The sequence below is a fragment of the Chiroxiphia lanceolata genome, chromosome 1 (assembly GCF_009829145.1).
Source record: "Chiroxiphia lanceolata isolate bChiLan1 chromosome 1, bChiLan1.pri, whole genome shotgun sequence".
NCBI classification, from domain to species: Eukaryota; Metazoa; Chordata; class Aves; order Passeriformes; family Pipridae; genus Chiroxiphia; species Chiroxiphia lanceolata.
In genome coordinates this window covers 63554738-63567383 of record NC_045637.1, presented here as the reverse complement: position 1 = coordinate 63567383, position 12646 = coordinate 63554738, and the positions used below count along the sequence as shown (strand labels likewise).

General features: G+C 44.2%; 1 protein-coding gene across 2 annotated transcripts in view; it reads left to right on the top strand.

The window, feature by feature from the left end:
• Positions 1 to 7705: 7705 nt before the first annotated feature.
• Positions 7706 to 12646, top strand: part of TMEFF1 (transmembrane protein with EGF like and two follistatin like domains 1) — a 117395-nt gene continuing 112454 nt past the window's right edge. The window contains exon 1 of one of the 2 annotated variants that reach the window (XM_032677665.1): positions 7706 to 8373. In XM_032677665.1, the coding sequence (XP_032533556.1) occupies positions 8127 to 8373 (247 nt within the window). In that variant the 5' untranslated portion in view covers positions 7706 to 8126. The remainder of the gene's footprint in view (positions 8374 to 12646) is intronic. The other variant, XM_032676991.1, reaches the window with a different exon arrangement.

Genomic DNA, 12646 nt, shown 5'->3' with positions numbered 1-12646 from the left:
AACAAGATAAGAATATATCATCATTTAAGAATGTTGTTATTCTAGACCATAATATCTTACTAACCTGAATGTGCATAAGGTTAGAGTTGGCACCTAGTCTAATTCTTCTTTTATATGCCACAATCACTATGTATGTTAAAAAAATACGTAGTTTCTCTTTCTCCTTGACAGTTGGTTTTTGTAAGTATATAGTTACATATTAACATAATGATAATGTAATTGCTTTTGGGCTTATAAGCATTATACATAATGTGAATCAAGAACACTGTAATCTGTCTATGTTGTGTAAACATTAAAATAACTAAGAAAATGAAGTTTGGACAGTTCGGTAATGATACAAGTGTGAGAAATATAGCTATTCATAACAAAGCACACGGCTATGCTTGAGAAGGTTAATTGTATAATGATAGAAATCAACATACAGCATGATGAAAATGGTTAATAAACTTTGAAAAGTTATGCAAAACTAGAGTATGAGAACAGTAGAAGGCTGTAGAAAATAGCAATAAAGAAAAGCTTATGTAATTCTGATTTACACACTACCATGGCATGGAGGAGTAATAGTCCCTTTCTGTATGACTAAGTGGGCTGACAAACTGTATGCTGCATCCACTTGGGTGTTTCTGTAACAATAATTAAAACAAAATAAAATTGACATTACAGAGGTCCTTGACAAAAATGTTTGAGAATGTTTTACCATACAATGTACTACTAAAACCAGTCATTGGGGACAATTAAACGCAGCATAAAACATGTAATTCTTTAATCTTCTTTTGCATTTTGATTAAGAATTGCAGATAACCATGTGAAGGGTATTCTCAAAGCAAGGGGCATAATTGGCAAGAGCCCTGGTACTCATTAACTGAAGATTACACTTAAAGCAAATCGAACACCCATTTGATTCAGAATACAAAGAGCTGTTATGGCAATGGAGATTAAGTTCAACAAAATATACTATATTTTTGCCTTTGAGGGTGCCAAAAGCTAAAAGCAGGATTGAAAAATTGTCATGATTTTATGAACAACAGTGGAAGAACTACACAAGTGAGTGAGATGTGACCTTCTTGGTACACCTAGGCACAAAGAGATTACTATGCTGGGAATTAGCTGCAGTCTAAATATAATTCACTAATGAACAATTGAAACAATCTGATCAATAAGTGACAAAAGCATTTATCAGCATCTGGAAATCCTTTTTACCAATCAGCAGTTAATCTGGCAGTATTTGAATAAGAGAAAGATGTCAACAAATTAGAAGAAACTGAGAAAAGGTAACAAACTGATTAATGTACTAAAACACTGATTAATGAGGAAAGATTAAAAGACTTAAATATGTGAAGGTGTTAAATGACAACTCATATCTTATATATGGCAAGAAAGGAGAAAAATAGTTTTGAATGGATGAATGAGAATGAGTAATATGGGCAAACATATTTGTGCCAGCCTTGAGAATGTTTTGAAGCTCCCACTACTGTTCCTGCCACTACTCTGAAGGTTTTAGTGTTGGGAGGAACCAAAATGCACTGGAGAAGCATGTATTTGGAAGTGGGTTATGAAATGTAAGGATTTTGTTTTGCAATTGCTGCAGAACTCTTTGTCTCCTGTGGCTGCTGGTAGAAAAAAAGAAATCCCTCAGTGTCCTGGTTTTCCCAGCAGCAAAGTGGGCTCAGTGCTATTTCTTGATTCATGGGGATGTTGTGACGGGAAATTCAATGAGAAGAAATGTATCTCTAGCTTGGTTCTTAAAAATCATCTTATTGACCCAAATGGCCTTTTAGTCATGACTTTCAACTGAATAAAGATACTCTGGGAAAGAAGAGACAAAACAAATGTAAGAAGAGAAACAGGTCTGGCACATGTTGAATGGAAAAGGGGAAAGCAGAAAACGTAGGGAAACAGCTGAAAAATTAAAAATTAAAATAGAAGGAGGAGAATAGAAAAGAACTACAGGAGTGGAGTAGAAAATGCAAAACAGAGTGGCATAGCACAAGAGAAAGAGTTCTCAGCTTCCCAATAACAACTAGCCTGAACATGTTTCTGCTTCAAAAACTGGTGAGGCATTTAGGCAGCTTTATACACTTGAAAAGGACACAGCTTAAGAGGGCAGCAGGGTGTCAGTAAAATGGCCACTGCCCCACTGCCTGTGTTGCTTGCCCCAGAGACACAATGAAGTTATATTAGTGGGGAGAGGGCCAAAGTAGTAGTTAGCCTTCTCTTTCCTGCCTCCTAGAGCAGCAGCATCAATACCAGCTTTTACTGAGCTCTTGCCCTCACTTTGTTCTCATTACTGTGCCAGCAAATTCAGTTTGGCCTAAACTGCCTTTTTTTTTTCCTTTAGCTTTGAGTGGGGTTGAATACTTGAATCACTTGATCAAGCTCCTGGACCAGAAGTTCGACATGTGAAACTTTAACAAAGAACAAGTACTGATCTGAGACTGGTGCCACGTTATTTAGTCCTGGACTGAAAAGAGCAAGAGAGTACTGTGCTAAACACTCTTTCTGTTCAGCCAAGAGCCTTCCAGGCAAGAAAACTTCTCCACAATTATGTTTGCATGGGGAAGTGTGGCAAGAAAATCCTGTGCAGGGTCTGTTGGACAGACTTCCAAATTCTACACAGTGACCTTTCTGTAAATCTTGGGCCATGCATCTGATTGCTGAAGCACTCAGGAATAATACAGAAGAAATGCTGTGGTGCTGAAAAAGAAATTTTAATTAAAAACAAAGTTTAGCTAATGAACTATGCATGAAACTAAATTACATAGACAGTGGCACCTGGTCCTTTCCTGGGTTTGCACTCATTTTGTTCTGTGAGAATACAGTGGGACTGTATATTGAAGATCCTTATTTGTATTATCCAAGCTGCAAATATTGAGGATGGCAGGTTTAGGTAGGTGTCATTTGAGATTTTGGACACAGAAGATGAATGAAAAACCGTAAGTTCAACTATTGAAAAAACTGAGTATTTTTGATCAAGTAACAAAAGTGAAATGGTTTATATGACAGAACTGAGCCTTCCATTGAGGACAATTCTACATTTGGTTAGATAACATATTTTGTTCAGGACCAGATGCAATGGGCACGAAGTGGAACACAGGAGGTTCTCTCCGAAATCAGGAAACACATTTTCACTGTGACGGTGACCGAGCACTGGCACAGGTTGCACAGGAAGGTTGTGGAGTCTTCATCCTTGGAGATATTCAAAAACCATCTGGACACGTTTCTGGACAATTGGCTCTAGGTGGCCCTGCCCGAACAGGGTGGGTTGGACTAGATGACCTTCAGAGGTTCCTTCCAGGCTCAATCTTTTTGTGTTTTGTTGATTCTGTGAACCCTGTTCCACTTTATACTCTTGATATTTTTAATACTTTCTTCATAGCTACAGGAGTTGGAAACAGGATTTTTTGGGGGTAAAAATGAAAGTTGAAACTAATAAGTACAAGTCTCTGAGGAAACACCTGGCAAGAGCAGGATTCTACTGTCTGATGCATAGGGCCACAGGGGTCTCCAAACAACACTTTAATGGTTTCACTAAATTATAGATCTCTGCTCTCCATTTTGTTCTCTAAGATGAAATAAAACAGTGCTTTCACGATTAAGTGTATCTGTACTGTATCCAGATCTCTGTCAAATGAAATCACTCTCACTGGTCTGGCAGATCCTCTCTGTTCTTTCATATTCCCTGCTTCCCTTTGGTTGTACATGTTAATTTCTACAATTACTGGAGAAAGATAAGGTGGAGGGGGTGGGCAGAAACTGTGTGTGTACCAGCAAGAGACTGAAAAACTGCTCGTGGTGTTCAAGAACTCACCAAGGATGCCAATTTTCAACAATGTGTAGAGCTTCCTACTTTCACAGAAGTACAGTTGGAGGTGAGCAAAAGTGAAATTTTGGATAATTGCAATAAAGTTACATTTACTTGCCAAAGATGGAAGTTACCAAATGTGGCAGAGTCTAGTGTGATCCCAAAGACATACAAGATCTGTCATTTTGTTGGTGTGGCATTCCCTCCCTCTACAACAATTTGCACTGCAGAAGCAGCTTGTTCAAGTTCTTTCTCAATTCTTTTGCTTTTTAAGCTGGCAGGAAAGTGTTTAGGGTTTTTTTTTTTAATACATGTATCAGAGAACAGAATAAGAATGAATACCCAGCTGGCATGGTGTGAATTTGCCAATCAAGCATGACTGTATCACTCACTTTAAACTAGCTAGAAATGCATCCAGACAGATAGTACTACTCAGATGTGGCTTTCCTAGACTAAAAAGTGGCATGTCATTCATCCCAGGAGTCAAAAAATAGAAACAACAAAAAAAAGCCAAAACCAAACCCTGTAAGATTTACTTACAATCTATCAGGACTTGCTAAAAGCTTTCACACTAAGGGCAAATCATGCCTGACAAATTTGGTGGCCTTCTACAATGGGGTTACAGCAGCGGTGGATAAGGGAAGAGCAACTGACATCACGTACCTAGATTTGTGCAAAGCATTTGTCCAAAGCACGATATTCTTTTCACTACATTAGAGAGACATAGACTGATGGATGGACCACTTGGGGGATAAGGAATTGGCTGACTTGTCACATTCAAAGAGTTGCAGTCAATGGCTTGATGTCCAAGTGACGAGATCAGTGACGAGTGATGTTCCTCAGGGGTCAGTATTGGGACTGGTGTTGTTTAACATCTTTATTGGTGACACAGACGGGGGATTAAACGCACCCTCAGCAAGTTTGCCGACGACATCAAGCTGTGTGGTGCGGCTGACAGGCTGGAGGGAAGGGATGCTATCCAGAGGGACCTTGGAAGGCTTGAGAGGTGGGCCTGTGTGAACCTCATGAAGTTTAACAAGGCAAAGTGCAAGATCCTGCACCTCAGTTGGGCAATCCCAAGCACAAATACAGATGGAGAATGGATTGAAAGCAGCCCTGAGGAGAAGGACTTGGGAATGTTGGTAGATGAGAAGCTCAACATGACCCAGCAAGCCAACTATGTCCTGGGCTGCCTCAAAAGAAGTGTGACCAGCAGATTGAGCGAGGTGATACTCTCCCTCTACTCCACTCTTGTGAGATCCCACTTGCTGTAGTGCATCCATCTCTGAGGCCTCAAACATAAGAAGGATGTGGACTTGTTGGAGCAAGTCCAGAGGAGGGCCATAGACATCAGAGGGCTAGAGCACCTCTCCTACAATGTTCACCCTGGCAAAGAGAAGGCTCCAGGAAGACCATATAGCAGCCTTCCTTATAGCAGCAGTATCTAAAGGGGGCCTGCAAGAAAGCTGGAGAGGGACTTTTTACAAGGGTTTTATGGACAGGACAAGGGACAGTGGCTTTAAACTAAAAGACTTTGTGGATGCCCCATCTCTGGCAGTGTTCAAGACCAGACTGGATGGGGCTTTGAGCAACCTGGTCTAGTGGAAGATGTTCCTGCCCATGGCAGGGGTGTTGGAACTACATGGTAGTTTAGGTCCTTTCCATCCCAAATGATTCTATGATTCTAGGATATAGTTTGCATACTTAAGCTGAAAGACATGGGAACTGAAACAGAGCTGCAAACTGAGTTGGGAAATCCCTACAGCCGACTACTCACTGCCCTGGAAGGGGAATGTTTGAACTGGGAGAAGTACTGTTACTGTTAATGTCTATTCTGAGACCAACAGCTTATATTTGCATATATTTTCATTATTGTGGATGTGGAAGTGCTCTGGACACAAAGAACTGGGCAGGACTGTCAATAGAAAGGAGGTTCACAATATTCTGAAGAGATGACTACAAAATCTTGAGGACTGGAATAAAAGAAATTAGATGAAATGCAATAATGTTTCCATTCGGTCATGCACTTAGACATTTTTTAAAAGCATTTCTATTGTGGACTGTAAATGACAGACAAATAGAAGAAGTTGCCTGTATTTGTCACTCACAGCATGACCTGAACCACCACTGAGATTCAGTCATATAAAAAGCAAATTGGCTGTATGAGAAAAAATAATTTTGGAAGAAATCAGGAAAGAATACCTCCATTGCAAAGACTGGCAATAGTTTGTGAAAGCTGTTACACACTGCATGTCAGCTACGCTAAAGAAAGCTGAATTAAAACTTTTATCTAGTGCAGTAAAATCTGAGTTACAGAGGCTCTGTCTTACAGGAGACTAATAAAACTTACTGATAGGTTATACAAGCCAAGAGCGGCTATGACTACTGCCTATAAATATATTACAGATTTAAATGCAACAGAAAGAGAAATACCTAACTGAAGCACTGGATGGCAAAGGGACAAATGGGTATGAATTGGTCTTCAATGTGTTTGGGCTGGGTGTTAGAAGGAGCTTTCTAACATAGCAATGAGGGCAGTGCTGGTCTAGTCCTCCAGCAAGAAGTACAGGAAACAGCATATTTAGTTTAAGATGGATCTAGTTGTGTTTATGGAAAGAGTTATATGGAGCATTTGCTCCTACAATAGCAAAGTACTATTTTCAAAACACAAGATCTGTGCCAGTCCCATGGCCTAAAGATCCCAAAAGTTTACGTGCTTAGCAGACCAGACAGTAGTATGCAGACCTAGCAAGCTTTTACACGTCCTGGCCAGTGTAGCTCAGCAGCCCAGCTTCTTTCTGCAGAACCAGCATCATGTAAGTTAATGTGCCTCACCTTACTGAGGAACAGAGCTCTTCTGACATCTAGCATCAACACGGAATTACAGAAGAACATTTACTTGGCAGAAGCCAGTATTGAGCCCCCTATGCCAAAAGGAAATTGCTCAGTCTTAGTAATACAGGACTTATCTCTTCATTGCCATATTTAAAAAGGCAACAGTCTGACTTTACGTGTCTGACCACTGAGCCTCCCCAAAGCTTACTGCTGGATTTATGGCCTTACTCTTGATTGCTCTGGTTAACAAACTACTCAAATATCTCCTCACACAGGAGCTATACCTCAGTGCAAGCCAGGTCTCCTCACACAAGCTCTATACCTTAGAGCCCATCAGTGGCATGTAGCAGAGAGAGACCAAGGAAACAGGCAGTTCTTGTTCCTGAAAAATAATTGGTTTGTACAGTGGATTAGAAAACTTGTGTGAAATTGACAACTGAGACAGGAAAAAAAATCTTGTTGAATGTAAAGCATTGTCCTGTGTTTTCCCTATGTAAAAATGGTCACCGTGCTGTCAATTTACACAAAACTTTCAGCCGCACAGATACATACTGCGGGTCTGCACTCAAGACACATGCCTAACACCCTGTACCTGTGCAGTGCTTCTGACCTCTGAAGGGTCTCCGTGTAAAGGATTGGAAAACCCTTAGACAGTAAAAGCACTGTGTTACAAAAGTCACTGCCTTCACCGTAAACATGTTTATTTACTTCCATCGGTACAAATGCTCCTGCTATACATGCTGGGCTTCCGTTCAGTAAGAATTAAACACATCTCTTACAATTCAGCAATAGCAGAGATGGTCCCTTTGCTTTCTTCCCCAGCCCCACTCACGCTGGCTTATTAGTGAATAATAAATAAACCATCCTGGACAGCGACAAACGCTGTGCCAACGGCCTTCGTTCCTCGACGCCCCTGGGGACCCTCTCTGCTTCAGTCACCCATCAGTGCTAGCCCCGCACGCCAGTCTCCGGTGCTCACCACCAGCCCTGCCCGACCTGGCGCCGCCCCGGGACCCCCCACCCGCTCCCCGCGGGGGCGGCCCCGCCGTGAAGGCGGGCGCTGCTTGCCCTGCCCGCCGAGCGAGGAGAAGCCCCTCACCTCCCCTCCGGTCCCGGGGGAGGGGGCTGCCATCACGTGTACTTCCTCCCCCTTTTCTCTCTCTCCCTCCTCCTCCTCCCCCTCCGCGGCGGCGGCGGCGGCAGCAGCAGCAGCAGCAGCAGTAGCAGCCTCTCGGCTCCGCTCCCTTTGTTGCAGGCGGAGCGGCGGCGCTGCCGGGCGCCGCGCACAAAGGAGCGCGGCCGGGGCGAGGCGGCAGCGCCGGCGGACAGGCGCGGAGCCCCCGGCCCCACCGCCGGGAACAGCCCTGCCCGTGCCCGGGCGGCGGCGGCGGCAGCGGGTCCGTGCGGCCGCTGCGGCGGGGATGCTGAAGGTGCGCTCCGGCGCGGCGGAGAAAGGAGGGTCCCCGGGCGGCGCCGCGGGCTCCGGTTGATGCTGCGGGCCTGCCACCGCCATCCCGCTGCCGCCGGCGCTGCTCCTCGGCCGCCCCTCGCCATGCTGGGAGAGAGCCCGACCGCCGCCCGGCCGCTCCTGCGGGCGGGACCCCCGCTGGCGCTGTGCTACACCTCGGCCCTCCTGGTTCTCGCCCTCTCCGCCCTGCCCGCCGGCCGCGCCTCCCATCCCCTGCCCGGCTCCGAGTGCCAGGGCGGCGGCAAGGGGAAAGGCATCAACTGCTCAGGTAATGCCCCGCCGGCTCCCGCCCCGCTCCCATCCCTGCGGGCAGCCCACGCGTGCACGTGGAGGGAGGGCTGAGCGCGGCCCCCCCGCTCCGCCCGGCCCGGCCCGGCGCTGCGGGCGGCGGAAAACAAAGAAGCGGCGCCCGCCCCAGCCCGGGGTGCGGCGGGCCAGCTCCCCGGCCGGCGGGGGGATGCCCCTCTCCGGGGCGGGGGGAGCCCCCTCTCCGTCCTCTTCCAGCCGAAGGAAGGGGTTTGGCTGCCGCCTCTTGGCTTTTTTTGTTCCCCGCTGCCCCCCGCCGCGGTGGCGGCAGGTGCGCGCCGGCCGCCCCGGGGGCTGCCTGCAGCGCGCCCCCTCCTCTCCGTCCTCCTCCCCTCCCGTCCGGCCCCGTCCCCGTCCTGCCGCAGGCAGAGAGTGCGAGCCGGGCGGCAGCCGTGAGCGCAGCCCCGGACGGCGCTCACACGGGCTATTTCTCGGGTCTCACTCTTGCTGTGTGCCCACAAAACCCAGGACAGCCTCTCCGTCCGTCCTTCTGCTGGCCGTTGTGTAGATTCACTCCGGATGAGGTGTCGGCAGCAAAATACCCTGATGTGCTCAGAATAAGCTTTTTGGTTTTGCTTTCTTTTTTTCTTTTTTTTTCTGCTTTGTTTGCGTGACATATACATAATATACATAAGTATACGGTGGTATTGTAGGGTTGCAGTGTGTATGAATTGGTTCGGCATGGCAGCAGCACGTTTTCTTAGATCTTGAGAGATATGGTGGTTTTAAAGTAGAACCAAGTAAATACACACAATATAAAGTTTACAGTTTTTCAGAAAGACTTGTTTTTCTTCTAAAACTACTATCTACAAAAGGGAATTTATTTTTTTTCCTCCAAAAAATGGCTGTGTGTGCCTCCTCCTACTTTTTAAAATGATAGGTTTATTCCACTGCACGGATCGCCAGCAAGAGCTGTGCAAAGTGCCTTCTCCAAGGTGATGAAGGTTTCTCACCCTGTGTGCAGAGCACCCTGCTCCCATTGTCTTCAGTGGGATTGGAAGGCAATTTCCACATTGGAAGGAACTCTCAGTACCTGGCAGGATGAGGTCCCCAAATTGTAAAACAGATTTCAAGAAATGAGTGAACGGAAGAGTGATCTTCCTCCCAATTACATTTTACAATATGGATAATGCTTCTAAAGCGGGCTGTCAAATTCACGGACCAACAAACTGTGGCGAAACGATTTTGCAATATAATAAATCTGCCATACACTCTCGATATGCTCCTTTTTTCTTCATTTTACTCAGTTTAGATATATACTGTTTACTGTGCGATACCACAGTCCTGCTGTTTTGCTGCTGCCTGACTTTTCATTCTATTTGTATGAATATGATGGTTATTTTTAAAGAGAGGTTAATAGGTTAATGTGTCACTGGCGTTAGCGGCTTACCCGTTAGAGACATGTGGGTCATTAGACCACGGCATGTGCATAAATCAGTGAGATTAAATATGGGAGGCTGGTAAAATATGTGAGGAAGTTTCTAAGATGATGTGGAACACAGGGATACCATTATTTAGAAACCAACACAGAAAGAGAGCTTTCCAACCTGGAATTAGAAAACTGTATGCTGTATCGAAGGCATTCAGAATTATTCAGTTCTACTAAAAATAGGCAGAAGCAAGTATATGTGCTATATACATACTTGTGGCAGGCACTGTTTTTAGTGTAACTACAAAAACATGGAAAGAAAATTTCATTTAAAATGCAGTAGTCAGTTTCTGCTATGTGTTAACTGTTTTGTGCAAAACTGCTGGGCTTCAGTTATCAACTTTAATTTTGAAAGAACTAACATCAGCATACAATATCTGGGTCAGATTTTCCCCTCACTTACCTTTGCATAGCTTCATTAACTTTTACTGGAGAAGCTACTCCTTGAAAAAGATGTGTTTCCTGTAGGTTCACGTGGGACCAGATGTTGGCATTGGCACCTTTCTCAGTGGACTGCTACCATGTACACTGCTGTTTATAAAGAACACTACTCCTACTTATTCCAATGTTTGGACTGTCTAAATTACTTTCCATACTCAAAGAAGAAAAATTCTTCTCCTTTCCTTTGCTGTTTTATCATTTTTATATGTGCATCAGTTTGACCTGCTGCCCTGAATAGTTTTTTGCACTTCTTGAGATTGTTCCTGGGATTGTAACGTTTTATCATCTCTAAATGATGTATGTATTTGTTATTTCTTTTCAGAAATACTCTTTTATTGCTACAGAATATCCTGCTTAATAAAGAGTTTGCTGTAGCAAAAGAACATTGCAAGGTAGAGGACATAGGCAGACAACATGAAAATTAAGATAAGCTTTTTCAGCCTTGATTGTACTCCTTTGGCACATGCATTGCAGCTTGGCCTTTTGTTAAATTATGATATAATTGCATCATCCTTGGCCAAGGGAAGAACGTATGATCAAGTGATTAGAGAAGGAAATGGAGAATTAAGATATATCTGCAGTTAATTGACAATCTGGACTTGTATGTGTTTGTTCATCTGCCAATCTTTCCCCTGCTAAGCTAGGGAAATAAAATAGTCCCATTTTACCCAGAATAGGGTAAAAAACAAATTGGTATTTCTTTCTGGAAAAGAGAGGCTTGCGTTGATGTTTTGAAGATGTTGTATTATTCCCAGCACTGCCTGTAGTCTTCTTCTGTAACATTTCTGATACTCGCTGGCTGTCTGTGAGCCAGGTGGCATCATGATTACTGCTCTGCTCAGGCTGTGAGATAGCTGTGAACTACAGGGAGTTATTGAGCATCCCATGTGTAAAGGTAAGTACAACACGTAGCTAGTTCGTGAGCTCCTAATCTGACGGTACTCTCCAGAGACACACACTGCATTTGGGCATCTTCGGTTTCAGTTTCAGTCTGGTTGAATCTTCAGTGTGAGATATGCTTCGGTCACCTGTGTGGCAGCCGCAGGGGTTTGATCATAAGTGACCAGATGCCATGGATTTTGGTGGAAGATACACAGACTCGATGAGAGATATTATTGCTCAGTGCCTTGGTTTGGGTCTGTACACCCAGGATTTTAATTAAGAGGTGTATGTTTCCGTGGATTAGCCTTTCTGCATGCTGTTCCTTCATGTGATAAACTAGTCTTGTTTGGGACAATTCTGTGCTCCACCTATGAGTCTCATAGGCTATGTGCTGTCCTCTTTTTTCTTAAGTTCTCTTTGAATGAATTGGGTAAAGATAAAGTTGTGTCAGAATAGCTTGTTGAGGTCTGAATGAGGTCAAGGAAAAATTAAGGATGCCTCTTTTACAAAATTCCTCTTCTGAGGGATATGAATGCACAGTCAACATATCTGAAATTGTAGATAAAAGTAGATGGACATTAAAGATTAAGGAGAGGGAAGGGAATAGAGGGACAGAGTATCTATCCTGTGATAGGGCAATGGCTGAATCTATGATGAGGCGTTTATTGAGCATGGAAGTACAAGCTGTCAAAAAGCTTGCAAATTTTTAGCAAGAACAGAAGAGAAAGGTACAGTTGAATCATCCTTCAGCATTATCTCAACTTTCAATATGCTGTGGAAACAGTAGAAAAAAGAGAGGAGGGAAGATGAGAACATGATAAGCCAAGAGTACAACAAATGTAAGCAAAATTCATGTGTTTCAATACTTTAAAATGCGGTAGGATGAGAAGGGAGGAGTAGACATCATCAGTAGGGCAAAGGCATCTGAAGGTTGGACAGCAAGAGTGGGTCCTGAAGAGGGATGAGAGTGGAAGGTACTGACTGGTACACAAGCAGAAAAGAGTAAGGAAGCACTATGAGAAAAGATAGAGGGGGAACAACTTAGAGAGGATGGACATGGGTGGCAATAGCCGGCCACATCATATGCATGCCTTTTCCATTGTGTGAACAGAGTTTTAGAGGAAGAAGAATTGGGAAGAGCACAGAAGGTGAGTGAGATGAGCAATGTGAGATCCAGTTTAAATGCAGATACAGTGCATTTGTTTTCAGTACTTTCTTAAAAAACTTCGTGTCTGTCTTCCAGATCCTGTAGCAGGGATCCTCCAAGCTTACTATCACTGGCTACCTGTATGTATGAACTGCCTAAGACGGGGTCTCAAGCTACTCACGTCTGCTACATTTACACTGAGGTGAAGACTTAAGTTTATTAGTGAGTTGGCCAAAATGAATTTTGTGTGCACTCTTTCTCTCTCTAGACTATTGCATTGTCTGAAGCTTAGGTCCAGGCTGTCCCTGCTGTGACAAGCAAGAGTGAACACAAGCA